This window comes from Ictalurus punctatus, chromosome 17 (genome assembly GCF_001660625.3).
Source record: "Ictalurus punctatus breed USDA103 chromosome 17, Coco_2.0, whole genome shotgun sequence".
Lineage (NCBI taxonomy): Eukaryota > Metazoa > Chordata > Actinopteri > Siluriformes > Ictaluridae > Ictalurus > Ictalurus punctatus.
The window spans coordinates 4,695,895-4,716,168 of record NC_030432.2 but is presented as its reverse complement, the minus strand read 5'-3'; the positions used below and the strand labels follow the sequence as shown (position 1 = coordinate 4,716,168).

Genomic DNA, 20,274 nt, shown 5'->3' with positions numbered 1-20,274 from the left:
CTCTAAACCTCTTGAGTCTTTTAATCCATTTCTCCCACTTGTGGTGTAGAAAAGTTGAATGGCTTGGGTGGTTAAATGTGGCACTGTGTCCCACTGTTCCTTGGCAGGATGCTTGTTGGACCTCTTGACCATTCTCTCTCTCTCACTCCATTTCCATTCACACCAGAAAAACTGACCTTCAGTGTTCACACACCCTAAACTTACAGCAGATTTGACACCCTATTGTGTTCTTTGCTATAAACAAAACGTACTTTTTACTATGAGCTTTACTGAGTTTTCCCCTCCTCACATCAACATCTAACTATTTCTCTCATATCATTGGCTGAATAGTTATATTCCAGCAGCATATTTTCCTTTACACCAAACTACCTAGCCACAAAAAAAAAGTCTACTCAGTCATTTCCATTAATGAACATTTAAAGACCCCCAGGGCTGTATTCTGAAGTTCTACATGAAGTTGCAGACTTTGTCTCGAACTTGGTTGTTTCTGTAGAGACTTTAATATTCATTTAGATAATCTGCAAAACCCTCTGTGAACAGCAGTTGTGTGTATACTAGAATTATTAGGGGTCAATCAGAATACAATAGGGCCCACTCATTACAGTAGACAGACTCTTGATTCAATATTGACATTTAGATTATTTATAGAAAACATCAAGTATACAATCACATCAGTTGCTCTACACAGTTTTATTGAACTCTCCCAGAGTTGTCAACTTTGATTCGTTCACCCTTTAACCTCACAATCAGGTGACTGAGTCAAAATTCTGCTCCACTCTAAATAATGTGGCCCCACTTAAAAGAAAAATAATTACAGAGAAAACAAATAGTATCCTGGTACAATGATATTATTCACACTCAAAAAAAGACAATTTGAAAGTTAGAATGTAAATGGCATCTAAATAAATTGGTAGTTTTCTAAATTGCATGGAAGGAGAGCCTTCTTCATTATAAAATACTCTTATTGGTTATTTTTTTATGAAAAAGTTTGTAACATAACAATTAAACTCAAAATTGCACAGGTGCATTCATGAAATCTTTCAGTTAGGATTTAGGCCTCGTCACAGTACTGAGAAAGTGGTGAATGTGGTAAATGACATACCACTAGCCTCTGATCTGGGTTGTGTCTTCTTGCTTGTGTTGCTTGACCTTATTACAACTTTTGATATCATAGATCATTCTTCTAGATAGAATAGAAAATGTTGTTGGGGTCAAGGGAATGGCTCTTTTATTTGACTGATTGTGATTAGTTTGTAGATGTAAATGACTTCTCTAACCATACGAACGTAAAATCTGTTGCTCCACAGGGCTCGGTTCTAGGCCTACTGCTATTTTCTCTATATATGCTACCTCTGGGTACAATTACCCATAAACATAGTATTAGTTTCCAGTGTTGTGCTGATGACACACATGTCATACAGTAAGTTTCAACAAAGATAGATGAGAGACAGCAGCTTAATAAAGTGGAGGAATGTGTAAAGGACAATAGACACTAGATGATCAGTACATTTTACTTAATTCTTTAAAGAACACAAGTACTTCTACTAGGACCCCAGGCAGCTAGAAGTAAGCTTATTGATGTAGTAACTCTGGATTACCTTTCATATACATCACATGCAACAGAGAAAGCCCTTGGTGTAATTATTGACTCCAGTCTCTCATTAGAAGTTAATGTAGATAATATCAATATGACAATAGTCTTTTTTTCACTTCAGAAATATTGCTCAGACAATCTCATTTGTTACCTCTAGGTTGGACTATTTAATGCCTTAATGTCAGGATCTTATAGTAGGTACATAAACCAGAATGCAGTAGCCAGAGTCCTTACTAGGACCAGAGGTTCTATCACATTACCACTATCTTATCCACAGTAAAATTTTACATTATAAAATACTACTTGTGGCCTATAAACCACTGAATGGTCCCACATCACAGTAACAGAATGAACCTTTCTGATCCACCATGCCTTCTTCAATCTAAAGGTGCAGACTCTTTAATAGTACCTAGAATAGTGAAGACTAGGGCAGGGGAAGAGCTTTTTCCTACAAATTCCCACAGCTACTGAACCGCCTTCCAATTAATGTTCAGGACTAAGACAGGGTGTCAGAATTTAAGACTAGGCTGAAAACCTATTTGTTTAGTCAAGCCTTTTGTTAATAGCTTTCTCATAGGTAAAGGCACACATCTGCTGGTTCATGGGTATAGAGAGATTATCTAATCTGGGAATGTGTGAATGTTCTGTCAACCAGAATAGGATAGGGTTGGGGTTATGGTTCTTTTTTAAATTCTTTTTTTATTTGGCTTTTTCAGATTTTAAAACCCTCTCATGCAGCCTTCAAATCTACCTCAAAGGTCTGTTTGCACGCCAGTCTTCTGGATTTTTTAGAGTACTAAATAACTTTGAATGTAAGATCAGAGTTTTTTTTTATTTATTTGAGATGCAGCCCATAACAACCATCCCGATGGTGGCAGAACGTTTTAAGAGACTGAGCTGTTTTGGATCTCACGTGCCATCTAGTGAATATTGCCTTTAAATCATCTTTATGTACATAAGCTATGTAGCGAGAGATACACAGTATGTGAATAATGCCACTCACATTGCTGCTGCTTCTACATGTGTACACAAATTCATCCAATAGACTGGTTATTCAGTGCAAGGAGCATTCCTTAGATTTTTAGTCACTTACATTTCACATAATAAAATGCACAAATGTTACATTCGTCCTATATTATAAATCTGGAATGAAAAAATGCCGGGCAGTCAAGGCTTGGGGACACAGAAAATTCATAATGTCCATTTGGCATAGTTTGCCCAAAACGTTTGGAAACCACTGATCTAAATATATGATATAAGTAAACATGTCTTTACCGTCTTCTAGTGTGGTAGCATTGATCTCAGAACTGGATGGACCTGTTCCAGCTCGATTGAAGGCTTGAACAACCACTCCATACTGAGCAAATTTCTTCAGGTTATCCAGCGTATACACCTCACTGTCACCAGTTGCCTTCATCTCCACTATGCTGTACTGGCCGTTACTGCCAGGCCCATTCTCTCTGTAGCCAATCTGATAGCCGCGGATTACGCCGTTCTGGAGCTCCTTCTTGGGAGCCTGGCAACAAGAGCAAAAGTGTTGTTTTTGTTTTTTGATCTACATGTATTATTTACTGTATCATCAATATTGTGGCATGAAGCCAAATTTGGCTCAGGTTGTGTACCTTCCACGTAACACGGATGCTCTGTGATGTCATAGGCTGCAGAATGACGTCCATGGGTGGCCCATCAGGAGCTGTGAAAGGCCAAAATGTCAGATCAGTTTATAACAAGCTAATAATCACTGACTGCTCATTAAAACAGTTGTACTGTGTATGCGTGTGTGTGTGCATACTTCTGTACTTACATGCTTCCTCTGTGCTGATAGTGAGCTCTTTGCTGGCCTGACTACGGCCGATTTTGTTGTATGAATACATACGAATGCTATAGACAGAAGCAGGATGCAGCTCCACTATGTTGGCCTGGTTATTGGTCGGGGAAATTTTGCGTGTAGCATGCTTCAATTCCCATGGATCTATGAAGAGACCAGCACAGAAAAATACATCATACCCTTATTAATTAAAGCACACTGCAGTGCATTGTTTTTGTTGGAACAATAATAATATACCGAAAAAAATAACGAGTACAAACTATGCAGAATGCATTACAAGCATCAGAAGCCAATAAAAACTGTGTACAGTAATGGATGGGACAGTGTCAAGCAGTCTCTATCTGGCCTCAAAATATCTGTATGAATGTTGTATTGTTTTAGTTGCCTATTTGTGCTGCAAAAAATGGCAGAAAAATACATACCAGATTTGTTTTTGTATTCAATATCATAACTGGTAATGATGCTGTTCCCATCAAACCTCTGGGTCCATCTTAAGTTCATACTGCGATCTTTTACCTCACGTACTTCTAACTCTGGGGGATCAGGGGGCTCTACAGCAAGGAAATACAGACAAAGCAATTTGGAAAGGGGGGGGGGGGGGGTGGTCAGGGCACAAGAGGATAAATTATTGATTTTGTGTCTCTAGATAAGGTGTATCATGTCAGACATGAATTTGGTCTCCATGGCTGATTGTCTTACCTTGCACAGTCAACTGAATGAGGCCACGGCCCTCGCCATAGGAGTTGATAGCATGACATGAGAAGAACACAGAGTCCCCACGCTCAGCTGGCTTCAGCTGCAAAAGGAGAAAGTGACAGAGAGAGAGAGAGAGAGATGGAGGGGGGAGGGAGGATGGAGAGAGGAAGCGAGAGAGAAGAAAAAGAATAAGAGAGTTACAAAACATCGAAACATTGTCTTGAGATGCTCTACTCTCTTATTCTCTAACATCTCTACATCCAAATCTCTCGCAGTGTTTTTAATCATTTTTGGTACTCCAATAGGTTAAAGAATACATGATACGTGCCTAATTTCTCAAGTTTCTACTAACTGTCATAACCTAATGCTTTGCATTTCTAGAAAAGACCACTGATTGATTCATTATTGACATTCCTTCAATCTCTTTGATTTCCAGATTAGGTATAATACGTGAGTGTCTCACCTTCAGCGTGGAAATCACCTCATCACTCTTCTCATTGGGGCTAGTGGTGATTGAGTAGCGAGGGTTACGGTCAGGGTCGATGACAGTGTCCCCACGTTCCCAGCGAATGATAATAGGGTACTCACCCCGGGCAGTGCAGTTTAGTTCTTTATTCTGTCCTTTTATAGCCATAGTTGTGTTAGGATGGGAGGTGATCATGGCTGGGACTGGAGAGAGACGAGAGAAGAGTACATGATAAAATTAACCATGAGAGAAAGAAATGATTAAAGGAGAAAAAAATAAAGAATAAAATAAGTAAAGTGAAGTGAGAGGGTTTAATTAGAACGTGAATGTTTGTGTGATTTTAAACTTTAACATTAACACTGCTCAGATATTACTCCCTTGTCCTTCATGCTTACGCGCACACACGCACGCATGCACACACACACACACACACACACACACACACACCACACACACACACACTTTATCGATTAGAAGAGAATTCTGCTGTTTTGTTTTCATCACTTATTAATTCTGCCCTCCTTCCACTAAAGGAAACAAACAGAATTGAGGGCAACAGAGGAGAGGAACAGTTTAATCAATAACACCAACACATCTTCAAAGAATGAGGAAGAGAGAGAGAGAGAGAGAGAGAGAGAGAGAGAGAGAGAGAGAGAGAGAGAGAGAGAGAGAGAGAGAGAGTGAGCAAGTGAATACGTCTGTCTAAACTGCTGGATAAGAAAACAAAATAATAACATGGGAAGAAGAAGTGAATGCTACAGAAAAAAGCCAACATTACAAAAGTAATAATAAAATAAAAATAATAAATACATTAATTAAATTAAATTGATCAAAATGTTATGGTTTTAGGCTTGGCCCTACCCATACCATCCTCATATTACATTCGCTTGGCTTACTGGTCAAGACGATTTATATACCTGTAGTTCTGTTTTGAGAGTTCTATCTGATCACCTGTACACCCATTTCGAAGAAGAGATTTAATTTAGATTAATAAATTAAGTTAATAGTTTTGGGGCAAAACAACAAACAAACACATTTATACAATTTTCCACCCCAAATATATTCAATCAGTTAAGTCATGTTTCGAGAATGATTTGTTTCTCTAGTTTTGCACAATATTAACAAGTAACTACCCAAGACCTTTTCCAAAAAGGCTTAAAATGTCATATACTTACTATACAGACAACACTGTTAATTTATTTGTAGCACCATGAAACAAAAATGGGGAGTTTGTTAACTAGATACATGAATAATTAAAATCCCCAAATATTGTTTCAGCGAGTTATAATATTTTATGAAAGATTATATGTTAGTTTAATACCGTTTATGTGTATAGTTTTTGTGTACATTATATTTGGTCCTGGGAGAATAGGGAACAAGAGGAGAAAGAGGGGAAAAAAGAACATTGTCATGGGCTTACAGAACTTTGAGGCAAGAAATGTAACAATAATGTACACATTAGGTTATCTGTTTGAGAACTTTGTGCAGCAATGCAGTGTATTTGCAAACCATGAGTGCATTCTTCCATTTTATTTGAGTGTCATCACACAACTCTGTTTGGCTAGCTGCAACATGACACAGCTAAACTATTTTGTTAGTGCCTAAGCTGACCAACACGGTTGGTTTGTCTCATGTGCTGGGAGGACATTACCATTGGTAACCACAAATTAACGGTTTAAGCTAACTTAGCATGACTTCTTTGCTAATGCTAAAGCTACTTAGCACTAATACTCCACAAACCTGCTGTCGTTCCATAGTAATTGCCATTGGCTTACACCGATCAGCCATAACATTAACCACTGACATAAGATGTGGATAAAATTGATTATCTGGTTACAATGGCACCTGTCCAGGGGTGGAATATATAAGACAGCAAGTGAGTCAGTTCTCAAAGTTACTTTTTGAAGTTCCTGTTTGAAGCAAGAAAAATGGGCAAGCGCAAGGATCTGAGTGACTTTGACAATAGCCAAATTGTGATGGCGAAATGACTGGGTCAGAGCATCTCCAAAATGGCAGGTCTTGTGTCTTGTGAGGTGCTCCCAGTACGTATTGGTTAGTACCTACCGAATGTGGTCCAAAGTTGGACAGTGTCATGAGTAACCAAGGTTCATTGATGCACCTGGAGATCGAAGGCTAGCCCGTCTGGTCCAATCACACAGAAGAGCTACTGTAGCACAAATTGCTGGCTATGATAGAAAGGTGTCAGAACACAAAGTGCATCACAGCTTGCTGCGTATGGGGCTGCATAGCTGTAGACCAAACAGAGTGCCCACGCTGACCAGGACAGCCGGGTGCAAATGCATCGTTTACTTCGAGAAGAAGGTAAACCGATGCTACTTTGGCACATACCTTAACGGCAGTGCAACCTGCCACACTGCAGGAATGGTTTAAGGAACATGACAAAGAGTTCAAGGTATTGACTTGGCCTCCAAATTCCCCAGCTCTCAATCTGTTCAAGCATCTGTGGGATGTGTTGGACGAACAAGTCCGATCCATGGAGGCCCCGCCTTGCAAAGTACATGACTTAAAGACTCTGCTGCTAACATCTTGGTGCCAGATACCACAGCACACCTTCAGAGGTCTTGTGGAGTCCATGCCTTAATGGGTGAGAGCTGTTTTGGTGGCAGAAGGGGGACCTACAGGTGGCAGGTGGTTTTAATGTTATGGCTGATCGGTGTATGACAGTGTTACCCAAATGGGTCCTTGAGGACTCCAGATATTTCATAGTTTTTCCCTCTGCCAACTTATATGACTAAACTTAGAACTATCTGGAAGAGTAAGTACAGGGTATAGGTGAGGCTGGAGCTGGGAAAGACTAATAATACAAGGACTGCTGAAACCCAGAAGTGCTTGGAGAATGAAGTAACGTGGACAAGTTCTCTGTCTCAGGTCCTCCAGTCCCTATCCAGTCTGCAGGACCAGCTCTCTTTGGCCTGCAGCAACAGCAACATGAAATGTACATTCAGATCCCAGGCCGCAGAATGAATCCTGTTGAAGAGCTTCCTAAGACCATCCTGCTTCCCTGCATGCTCACTGATAATTATCATTACTCTAGCCAGGCTAACACCACAGGACAATGATAATGGATACCTAGATATTTCTGAAGGGACAGACAATGTGTGGCATCCACATTCAGGTACTGTAGACTGGAGAGACCCAGCTGGTGATCCACAAGTCTGCTTTTGAAAAGCCAGCTGGACTACCCTGCAGTGAAGACAGCAGTTCTGAAATGATTCAGCATGATGCTAGAAGGACACTGTCAGCAGTTCCAGGTGTTGACATTTGAGGATGGGGATTAGCCCTTTGCCTAGAGTCTCCTCAACTTCTGCAAGTGGTGCCTTTGTGCCAACCCAAAGAGAAGTTGGTGAATGGGTGACATTGGAAGAGTTTATTGCCTGGCTTCCTGCTAGAACAACTTCCACTTAGATGAGGGTCTGTCATGCAGGTGCCGGCAGGTGGGCCAGCCGATGGTGCAATTCCATTTTGAGTTTGTGATTGATGCCTTTTTGCGTCTGGTTCATCTCAAGGTTTCTTCTTCATATCATCTCAGATGGTGTTGGCCCCACACTTGCTCATTAGGGATTTAAATTTATGACTAGATATTTTGTAAAGTTGCTTTGTGACAGTGTGTATTAAAAGTGGTATAAAATTTTTGAAACTGAACTGAATTGAATTGAGTGATAACACCTGGCATACTGCAGGCATGAGCTTGGCTTAGTATTTCCCCCAACCATTCTAACATCTCACTTGTCTTTTATTCTGCAAGCTGCTGCAGCTGATTCCCTGAGACCTGGATCAGGACCTGGGTAGGTCTGCTGAGACTACAGAGAGCTGGGACATTTCCAGGCAGACTGCCCCTAAAAGGAGATGGATCAGGTGCTTCTGGTGTCTCTGGTTCTGAAGGTGATGTACAGTGTCAGTCAATACTCAACCAAGTTAATGGCAGGGCCATTAGGGTAATGGTCATGACCTTGCCTTTGGTGGATGCAAGCCTTTCCCCTGGAGGAGTTGCATGATGATACATTGAGGCACATTTTTGATCAGGTCTCCATGATTGATGCTCGAAATGTTTGACCTTTCACTACTTTGCAATTACTAATGACAAGCTGTAAAGTGTGACTCAGGACACATCCTGAACCAGTGTGTTTGTGAAACATCTCTATGAAGATCATGGTTGAGGCACTGATCTCCTGGGATGGGATTTTAAAGAGATACTAACTGATCAGGGCATGTCTTTTATGTCATGTACAATATACTAAGCAAACTTTATGAATTAAAACAACCCAAAGTAGCATATACCATCTCCAAGCCAATGGATTAGTCAAGCGCTTTAATAAGTTACTTAAAATTATGATTCCGAGGTTTGTATAGCTGCCTTGCACTCAGTGTTTCCAAGATTAGCTCCATATTCATCGTAACCCTGACCAGGATAAAATGGTTACTGAAGAAGAAGATTTGCACACAATGATAGTCAGAACTGAGAAAACTGCAAAGATGGCCCTAGATGGTAAAAAACAGGTTCAGTTGATCCTAGATCTTTAGCAAAACTCCACACATTGGACATTTTATCCAGTAAAATTAGCGCTATGACATAATTTGTCCTGGGGAGATAAAGTCTTCACCGTACTATCCACCTCTAGCTCAGAATTACTCACAAAGAGGCAAAGGTCCTTTGAGGTCACACTGTCGGTTGGAGAAGATATATACGGTGTTGCAAACATATAGAGATAACACACAGCAGATTACTTTAGGTTTCCTTAAACAATGGAGAGAGGTGGTCCCTGCTGCTATGATTATAACAGAAAGAGATGAGTTGGAACTGGAGTGTTCAAAAAACATTGAATTCCACACTGATCCAACTTGGAGACCATCTCACACTATCCCAGAGAGTGAGAGGTTGCCAAGTTGCAGGTTGAGATCCCTACACGGGCATACAGATATCACAGTACACCACACTGAGACCCCAGTGTTGTTGCGTGAAGGCAGAAATACTGCTTGCCTAAGCTCAAAAGAAAAGTGATTCGGAGGACTGCTAGAGATAATAAAGGAGTTACATAGTGACTGGAACAACCCCATTGTGTTGAGCCCATGAAGGATCGGTCATTCTGTGTAGGTTTCCATTCTGTCCCTCAGTGAATGCTGATTTTAAGTTTGATGTGTATCCTCTATCTCTTATTCACAAACTCCTGGATCAGCTAGGTGTGGCTAATTTTTATTCAACCCTAGATTTGAAGCAAAATTCCAAGGAAAAAGTTGTACCAGCTATGTTTCAATGATTAATGGATCATGTTCTACAGCCCCGCTGCCATATGGCACAGCATATTTAGATTACATAATCATTTACAACAATAGGCAGTGGCATATGCAACATGTGAAGACGACCTGAAGGTCCTGACGTAGGCAGGACTCATGGCAAACCTGGTAAAGTGTGTGACTGGATGAATGGTAGTATGGTATCTTTCTTTCCACTAAGGTCATGGGTAGATGCATCCCAAAATTGATAAGACTGTTCCAATTTAAGGTTTCCCTTGACCCAAGACCACAAAAAACAGGTGAGACAGGTCCTGTGGCTGGTGGGATATTATTATAGGTTTGGAAGTTGGTCACAGGCCAGATGGCTTGCCGGCCTGGATTGGGCGCTGGGTTATGTAGCACGTCGGGTTGTTGTTTGGCATGGATCTGCATCTTTAGAGAGGATTTTGGGGATGAGCAAGAGGGGTAATGACTGTATTTATGTTTGTTTCCTCTCCTCATCTGTCTGACAGTGAGCTGTGTGTATCTGAGCAAGTGACAGCAGAGCACAGTAAAGAAGATCTGCTACAGTTCAGAGTGAGCTGGAATGCTCCTAGTTCATTTGTTTTTTGTATCATTAATAATAATAATGCTATTGGTTTTATTTAATATACACAGTATATACTGCATGCTTTTATTTATATAGCGTCCTTCACAGATTAAACCATAGAAAAAAGTACTCTGACTCACTTTTGACTGTCAGCAACATGCTCTTGCTGATATCTGAGCCCACACCATTGCTGGCCTGGCATAAATAGTAGCCACGATCCTCCTCCAAAACATGTCGGATCAGAAGAGAACCATTGGGCATGATCTGGATGCGGCCAGTCAGAGGAACTGGATGGTATTGCTGTGGGTTTCCAATACCTGGAAAAACAAAATGCAGCAAATGTTACAATCATAAAAGTAATATAATAATACATTTTGCTGAAGAATTAAGGTTAGGGTTATAATAAAGCTTATAAATAATATGAAAAGTTTATATAATTATATTGATATTTTTAGCCCTGCTGCCACACACAAGAAAACCAACAACAACAACAAAAAAAATCAGTTAGCCTCGTATATGCATTGGAAATATTCTATTAAGTTACAGTTACACTGTTTGGTGAGTTGCTGAGTAAATTGAGAATATTACATTGCATTCGAGGTAAAGTTGCATATTGTAATTTCCTGCCTTTCCAGTAAAAACACAGTAAAATAATCTCTCAACTTGTGTTGAGTGTTGCATTGTAAAAGACAATACCTTTGGCATGTTTCCACATGACTTTGGGAGGGGGGTAACCATCCACAGAGCAATTTAGAACTCCAGACTTTCCATAGATCCCATCCTGGTTGTTAGGCTGAACTCGGAAACGAGGGGGGACTGCAAGACCCAAATCATAATTTATCTGACCAAGAAAATAGTCTAATAAAAGCATAATATTACTGTCTGTTGATATTTTAGAACTCATCTCCCTTTCACATACAATGGTGGAGATATCCCAAGTACATGTTTTGAGAGTCAGTGTTGCTAAAATGGATCAAGTTCCCATCTTTTTCAGTCATAAAAATTGTTGTAGGCCCAGCACTCATTATGATCTGCAGTTTATGTTATTTCTCATTTCACGGTCTTGACGATATCCTCCCTCCCTTACAATTCTTAGAACCTAGTGGGAACCTGTTTGTATAACTGTGTAAAATATGCCTATATTTTCTCACCAGTGACTATAAGCTGCCTTTCAGAGCTGACGGTGGCTGCATCATTGCTGGCGATGCAAGTGTAGTTGCCGTTGTGCTTTAGGGAAACTTTGGAGATCTGCAGTGAGCTCATGAACTCCTTGGTCTCAATGGTGACACCAGAGGTGCCAGACACAATCTCCTGACCATCTTTACGCCATGTAATCCGGATGGGCATGTCCCCAGATGAAACTACACATGCTATGTACATCAGTTTACCAATGGAAGTAGGGGGGAAGTCAAAAGGCTGAATGAGAGGGGGAACTAAGAAATTGATAGAAATAGAGATTAGATAAAAGAGAGCACAAGAAGAAGACAGAGAGATTTGGTATTCAGCAGAGAAGGTTGATATGTATATTTCTCTATGGTCTGTAGTGAAGCGCAAACCCTCATAACACTCCACCCCCCAGCCCACCCCACCTCACCCCACCCCACCAACCCAACTCAGACACACATGCACTACCTCCTTCTCCCTCCAGACCATAATAGCTGCTCTAATTAGAGCCCAATTGGCATGGGGAATAATGGTGTTGCCATGGAAACCAAGGGAGGGGGGTCCAACTGAAGACATCTGGGGGATTTAATCTGGGGCTCGTTAAAATTCAGTTAATTAAATCAGAGACATGACAAGACAAGCAGCACACTATACTATCTTCACACTGGAGTCAGTGTTCCCTTGTAGTAACTCACATGGATGCACAAACATGAATACACAGACACATACACACAATGTGGACCATACTGTTCTCACGCTAAAACCCTCTTTCAAATTCTTTATTCAAAATGTATCCAATAGAGTGGCACCATCACAGGTTTGAGATTTGTAAACAGTAGCAGTATGATGTCATGGTAATTCTTCATACTTCCAGAATGTGGTTTGGACTGGGTTTGGAATTGCACAGGAACAGCTGCTAACCTTTGACAGTGACATAGACGGTCTGGCTGATAGAGAGCTGGGGTTGGATGAGCACACTGCACAGGTACGCTCCCTCGTCCATTCCTTTCTGCACATCACTGAGCTTGAGTGTACCATTCTCATATACCACCTGCCGATGGTTGTCTGGCAACAGCATGCCATCTTTGTACCACTTGATGGAGTAGTATGGGTAGCCGATCACACGGCAATTGATGAAGGTGTTGCGCCCAGCAACAGCTGTAATGTTGCGCATGGCCCTGATACTTGGGGGGCCTGAGAGAGAAAGAGGAAAACAACCAAAAAACCAGACAGAAGTAGAGAGTGATGAGGTGTGGTGATAAGAAATAGAGGCATTAAGATACATATAGAAAGAAGTCAGGATTATTTAGAGGAAGAGAAAAGGTGAACGATTGATCAGAAGGAGTGATGAGATAAAGGAAAGGAAAAAAATAAAGAAGTGACAGAATGCAAGAAAGATGTAAAGTACAGAAGGAGGATAAACGATGGAAAGGAGATCAGTTTAGAGTGCTCTGTCAGAGCATAATGAATGTGTGTGCACATATCTGTGTGCAACTAGAAAATATGAAATCACTTTTGTGGACTATTTTATCTTTGCTTTGACAATCAATTGTACAAGCAAAGTAAATGCAAATGTACTATGTAGAATCCGACTTGCGACATCACATGTTTAATCATTTGTCAGTACAGGTTTGTTTAGCATCACATTTCAATAAAGTACCCCAAATGCACATGTAAAGAAACAAGAACTGGTAAGAACAGAGGCTCTCAGAAGGTTTCAGCTACGATCCTTCCTGCTAACCAGTTATCATCTACGCTAAGTTTACCCATGAGGTCCTAGTTCATTCATGCCAAAGGTCAGTGATGATCCGACAGTTAATAAACTGACTAGACTAATGCATTTAAAGTACATATCACTTTAACTTCATAATGAAACCAATCACTGCATTTCTTTTCTGGGGTAAGGGTATGGGGGATCCTCTGAAGGACTCTGTTCTCAAAATACATGAGAATGAAGAAAGAGGAGAGCGATGATGGACAGAGTATTATGGCAAATGCGGACAAGAAAAAGGAAGAACTAAGCGTCACAGTAAAAGTAGTACTATGAAGCATTGGGAGAAGAGGAGTTTGTCTCAAAATGGAGGATATGCGTATGGAGATTTGCATATGGAGATTTTGTGTATAGAAAAATTCTTGTCTTCTCTGCCCTTTCTTTCTTGCTGCCTTTCTGTCTCTCTGCTCAGTGTGTGTTGAGCTTTGTCATAGCTCTGACAGTCAACGCCTGATGTATTATTCAACAAAAACTGTCGTACAGTATCCCCTTCTCTCTCTCTCTCTCTCTCTCTCTCTCTCTCTCAATGCACCCCTCTTATCTTTTTGCTTTTCCCTCGCAAAATAAGATTTCATGAGCCCTCTTAAAGGTTTATTCAGTAATAAAGGGTCTATGCAGTCTATACTGCTTTTTGAGAAAAGTACACTGAAAGCTTTGGGTTTGTTTTTGGGTGTGCACAACTGCATTTAGCTGAAAATGCAAATATTACTGTCTCACTGTGTGTCACCTCAGACTGAATGCAAGTAAGGACTGACAGTAAGGGCATGTTTTTATATCTTAGTGGAGACCAAATGTGGGGACAAGGACAGGAATATCTGACAGAATTAACCTTGTAGGGACATTTGGCTGGTACCAACAAGAATAAAAATGCAAGAGCCAAAAGGTTTTGTTTAGGTGTAGACAAAGCACTAATTAGCTGTGTATGTGTGTGTGTGAGAGAGAGAAAGAGCGCGCGAGAGAGAGAGACTCTGATTCTGGTACCAGATCTCATATTCACTCCAAAGGGAGATAACAACATGTTTTCTTAGAACAGACAGATATGTCATAACTAAGTAGAGAGAAAAAGAAAGAGAGAAAGAGGTGGAGATCAGCAGGCCTGTCAAAGAGACTCATCATCTCTTCTCTCGGACGGTGACTTCCCTCTCTTCTCCTATCCTTGACTGGCTGGAGAGACCTTCCCTGTATGCTGGCTCTCTTCTCCAATCATAGCTAAAATAACACGTTTGCTAGCCAGAGAATGAAGGCTGAGGAATAATGTTTACAATAGAGACAATTGTGATACGAGTGTTCAAATGTGGGTGCTATCAAAAGAATCAAAATCGAAGAGACATACTGTACATATAAGACACAGAGTGAATTACAAACAGCTAAAGAGTTCAAAACAGCTACGGTGTACTGCTAGAAGAACAAGACACACACCATCCACAAACATCTACCCCCTTCCAACAGCAACAGGAAGGGGAATGGAGTGATCAAACAGAAGAGTTGTGGACAGTTAAATGAGGAGTGGGTGGGTGGGTGGGTAGGTAAGTGGTGGAGTGATGGTAAAAGGAGGTTATGGGTTTTAAGCCACCCTCTAACAGCTGAGATTGAAAAGTAGACAGGCACCTCTTACGTTTATGCGCGCTTGGTACTCGGCGCTACCGGCCGAGTTGCGTGCAGCGCAGCGGTACACGCCCCCGTCGCGGATCTGTGGGTTGCTGACGTTAACATGCGATACAGTGGAGCCGTCCGAGAGCGTGTACTGACTGGCCCGGTGCGCCGAGTCCCGAGCGATTGGCTCATCATCCAGGGTCCAAGTGATGGTGGGTGGAGGGGCACCTTTGGCTGCACACATTAGGGAGAAGGGTTCGCCTGGTGCCACCACACGTTCACTGAAGGATGAGACAATCCTTGGTGTGCCATCTGCAGGTTGGAAGGAGGAAAAATAGAAAAAAAACAAAAAACAAACAAAGAATGAAAAGAGAACCAAAACAAATTCGGTTAAATAGAAACGTATCATCTATCAAGAAAAGAGATCAGGTTTAATCTGATAATTAGCCAACAAAGCATTTTCCTTTCTATACTCCATGGCAACTCACCTTCCAACAGTATAATGGAGAAGTCCTGGGCGGTTTGAGCCTTGCGCGTAGCAAAGCACTGGTACGCGCCCGAGTGTCTTTTCTGGGCAGCAGTGATGAACAGAGTCTCATTGTTGTTGCCCTGTATGGAGAAGTGCTGGTCAGGAAGTACAGGTTCTGTGTTCCGGAACCAGGACACAGTGAAATGAGGGGAACCTTGAACGGCACAGGACAGGATCACCGTACTGCTGATACCTGTCTTCAAGTTTTTAGGGGAGACAGTGACCCTTAGTGGCTCTGGGGAGAGAGGAGAGTGGAGAAGTGAGAAATGCAGAAAGAGATAAACGTAAGTAGATGTTTCTGTTCAACAGAAAATTGGGCCTAGTTCTGGTCCAGTGGTTAATCAGTTTCTTGTTTGCCTTTAATAGAACACTAACAAATCCATTTAACATCTGGAAGGTTGGTAATGGTAAGACATTTTTTTTTTGTAAATAATTATACTGGATTACTGTGATCTGACCTTCTTATCAGAATAAACAATCACATGACTCTTGTCCATAAGTCCATGTGCTGGATATGGAATTTGTTCCTATTTGATTTTAAGATTATTGTATTCATTTTGGAAATGTTTGTATGGTCTTGCCCTGTTCTACTGCAGTAAAATATGTTCCTGATATTTCATTCAAGTCAGTGAATATTGCATTCAGGTAAGTTTTCTTTTTGTACAAGGCTCTTTATCAACTTGGTCTCACCATTTTAATAATGTTCAAGGTACTATATAGCAGCAGGAGCAGCAGTAGTAGTAGTAGTAGTAGTTGTACTAGTAGTAATAGTAGAAGTAGTGTTCAAATGTTGAATTCCCACTTTACTTCGGGTCCCACTGAGTACCATATAGGAAAAACAGGAACGAATAGACAGACGAAGGGGGACAGAGTCATGTGAGAGGAGAGGAAGAAAAAGAAAATGTCAGTGAGCAATAAGGCAGCTGGTGTTATGTGCTGGGGGCTTAGTGTGGGAATGTGCGGGTGTTTGTGGCATCCTCAGTGCTCGCCTTGTCAGAGTGTGTGTGTGCACGCTGGTTTGATTTGCCCACTGGCTAAATGTCCAAAAGTCCACCAGACCTCCTGCTCTACACCATTCTCTCCTCCCTTTACAGTGTGTTTCTAGCAAACTAAAATGGTCCTTCACACACACACACACACACACACACACACACACACCATATATGGTTGCAACACAACCTTCCGTCCACCTCGTAAAGCAGGAAGGTGACATAGACCGTCCAGGCCACCAGTACCATTTTGTCTACATCTCTCTCCGTCTCTTTTGCTCGCTCTTTCTTTCCCTCCTTTTCTTTTTGTTTAAAGGTGAGCCTGCACAAGTCTGTTTGAGATGTACTGCAGTTTTCAGATAATATTTGATTCTATTTGACTCACTCCACTCCTATTTGTATCTCCGTCGTATTTTTTCTCTCCATCCACCCACGCTCATCTCCTCTTTTATTTCACTCCCTATTTTTCTCATTTTAGATTAGATAGTCTACATTTTAAGCCACTTTCATTTGAATTGGTTATTTAATTGGGAAGGGTTTACATTTAAATGCAAGTCAGAATCCCAGAAAGCCTGCCCTAACAATTGATCAGTTACAAGACCTGGCAGAATTTCAACAAAGAAACGTTCATGAAGGCTCGGTGCTGTAGCATTACAAGATTTCTGCACTGGAACTAAGAGGCCACAAACACTGTTCCAGCATGACGACGCCCCTGTGCACAAAGTGAGCAGCATGAAGGCATGGTGTGTGAAGGATGGAAGAACTTGAGTGTCCTGCACAGAGCCTTGACCTCAACCCTACTGAACACCTTCGGGATGAACTGGAACAGGAGCCTCCTCATATCAACATCAGTGCCTGACCTCAACCTCACTAATGCTCTTCTGGCTGTATGAGCAAATTCAACCTCAGGTGTAAACATATAACATGTGTTAGTGAAAAAAAAAATCCCCACAGCCATGTTCTGAAATCTACAGGAAAGCCTTCGCAGAAAAGTGGATTTTATTATAACATGAAAAGGGTTTGGGGATTAATTCTTGAATGGGATGTTCACAAATCACATGTTGGTGTGATGGTCAGGTGTCCACAAACTTTTGGCCATATAGAGGATATAGTTATTCATGAGTTAACCATCAGCCTACTCTGAGCAGACGGATTTGAAATGGAAATAAATGTAACATTTGTTATATATCACATCTTGTGTAATGGGTTTGTGTAACCAAACCGTTTATTACTGGTAGAGGTATCCATAATGTTCTCTAAGCTCATACTTGCCTAGCTTAAGAGGTTAGAGCAAGGAAAACTGACCCTGCATGTGGATCACACAACTGTACAAAGCGTCTTCTGTTAACAAAATTTGATTCAAAATAGCTCTGAACCTAATTTTATTTAAGGTTAAATCAATATTTACAGTACCATGCAGATGTTCCCAAGTTCCCACTTTCCCAATATTCATCCCCTCACCTATCACATTGAGGTATCCTGTGACCTCCTTGGAGCCAAAGCTATTGGTGACCTCACAGATGTAGTTGCCTGAATCCTCCATGCGTAGGTCACTGATGGTAAGGCCGGTGAGACGCCTGGTCCAGCGGGAGTCAGCCGGAAGTGGCCTGCCATCCTTCAGCCAACGGATAGTGGGATTGGGGAAGCCTGAGGCAATGCATGGCAGCTCCACGCTGCGACCCACCTGCACTTCGCCTGACTGGAAGCTGTCCATCACTGAGGGTGTGGACTCTGTAGGATCTGGAGTACACACAAGGCATATTGTAAGGAACATTCATTCATAATCACAGTTTTTTTCCCCCTCTGATCTGATATCAACTTCAATAATCCGCTGATTCTTGATTAGTTTACGAGGTTAGCTTTCAACACGACTGTTCGAAGCTTCTTTCGGTTAACAAAATGAAACATTTACAGTCTTGTGCAGACTATTTGAGTATGACATTTGTTCTAGATATTTCTTTTATGACTTTCAGTATTGTTGAGTTAGTACAAAAGCATTTTATATTTCCAAAGATTACTTTTCCAACAAGAAAAAAATGAAACGTTACATAAAAATGTTTGTATGTTGGTAAAGAAAGCAACATATTACGTAACAGAACACTTCTGAGATATATATATATATATATATATATATATATATATATATATATATAAAAATGAAGGCTGCTGGGTTTTGAAAGAAAACATGCAAGAGCGAGAGTCAAAGTCTCCAGAAGAACTGAGGCAGATTCTCCATGATACTTTCTAAAGTACTGCATTACCAAAATGGGTCTACATGAAATGGATGGGGGATGCCTTTCTGGAGTATGACCAAAAACATTATTTTTTTTACTAAATACTATTAATCTACACTATTGATTCTTAAAGGCCGTGTAGGCAGGTAGGATTATGTAATGGTAGTGATCCTTTCTGAGGAGAAACATCCTTTGTATGTATTCATTTGTGTGCCAATACTTTATTTCTAAAACAAACTAATTGCAGCATACACACCTAACACAGAGAGACGAGCACCGTTGCTCTGTCGGGTCTCGCCACTGTATTTGTGTTTGGTAATGCAGCGGTAAGTAGAAAGCGCATCCTCTTTCTGCACGTCCGATATGTACAGGGCCCCATACGATGTCAAGAAAAACCTGTTACCTGTGCACAGAGAGAGAAAGATCGATGCACACGTGTTAACACATACAAACATGCATACATACACACACACTACAAAAATATACTCAAAACATGTACACAGAGATTCTTAGAGGAAGAGAGAGAACGTGTGTTAAAATGTGATGCGTGTGTGTGTGTTAATCTATACAATACAATTGACTTTTTATTATAGTCCATATATTAGTACACTGCAATAGAGTAGATCCTACTGATATAAAATGAAGACTTCTTTAAAGAGATGAATGCATAAATGTATAAAGCGTCAGTTGAGGGGATTTGTAAGGTCTATTAGAAGGTTAAATTGCTAAATGTGGTAACGATGAAATCCAGGAAGAAGGAAAAAAATGAGTCGAATGAAGTGCCGATTTAATGAAGTACTGATTAAATGGGTAGACCTAAGAATTGTGTTGTCAGTTCCATTGACAGCTCACACTCATACAGATGTTCAGTGGTCTTACTAAACTTGTGAGGACTTAGATTTAACCCTAAAAGTAAAATTTTTTGGTTCTTTTAGTTATTATAAACAAAAGGTGCAGTTTATATATTATATACTGTAGATCTGTGCAATTTGGAGGTCGAGTCAACACCTTGAACTCTTTGTCATGTTCCTCAAACCGTTCCTGAACAATGTGTGTAGTGTGTCAGGGAGCATTATCCTGCTGAAAGAGACCGCTGATATTAGGAAACACTGTTACCATGAAAGGGTGTACTCGGTCTGGAGCAATGTCTAGGTAGGTGGTACTTGTCAAAGTAACATCTACATGAATACCAGGACCCAAGGTTTCCCAGCAGAACATTGCCTAGAGTATCGCACTCCCTCCACCAGCTCGCCTTCTTCCCATAGTGCATCCTGGTGCCATCTCTTACACAGGTAAGCGACACCCACGCACCCAGCCTCCACCACATGATATAAAAGAAAACGTGATTCATCAGACCAGGCCAACTTCTTCCATTGCTCCATGGTCCAGTTCTGATGCTCACGTGCCCATTGTAGGAGTTTTCAGAGGTGTACAGGGGTCAGCACGGGCGCTCTGTAGCTACACAGCTCCATACGCAACAAGCTGTGATGCTCAGTGTGTTCTGACTCCTTTCTATCAGAACCAGCATGAACTTTTTCAGCAGTTTGTGCTGCAGTAGATCTTCTGTG

At 41.1% G+C, this 20,274-nt stretch overlaps 1 protein-coding gene across 1 annotated transcript in view; it reads right to left on the bottom strand.

The window, feature by feature from the left end:
* Nucleotides 1-20,274, bottom strand: part of LOC108277517 (cell adhesion molecule DSCAML1) — a 101,730-nt gene that overhangs the window by 23,644 nt on the left and 57,812 nt on the right. The window contains exons 4-17 of the mRNA XM_017490341.3: nt 18,963-19,109; nt 17,934-18,212; nt 15,443-15,718; nt 14,970-15,266; nt 12,512-12,784; nt 11,578-11,859; nt 11,123-11,242; nt 10,567-10,743; nt 4,582-4,787; nt 4,122-4,218; nt 3,845-3,973; nt 3,399-3,566; nt 3,217-3,287; nt 2,870-3,110 (exon numbers count right to left, since the gene is read on the bottom strand). Coding sequence (XP_017345830.2) covers nt 2,870-3,110; nt 3,217-3,287; nt 3,399-3,566; nt 3,845-3,973; nt 4,122-4,218; nt 4,582-4,787; nt 10,567-10,743; nt 11,123-11,242; nt 11,578-11,859; nt 12,512-12,784; nt 14,970-15,266; nt 15,443-15,718; nt 17,934-18,212; nt 18,963-19,109 — 2,763 coding nt within the window. The remainder of the gene's footprint in view (nt 1-2,869; nt 3,111-3,216; nt 3,288-3,398; nt 3,567-3,844; nt 3,974-4,121; nt 4,219-4,581; nt 4,788-10,566; nt 10,744-11,122; nt 11,243-11,577; nt 11,860-12,511; nt 12,785-14,969; nt 15,267-15,442; nt 15,719-17,933; nt 18,213-18,962; nt 19,110-20,274) is intronic.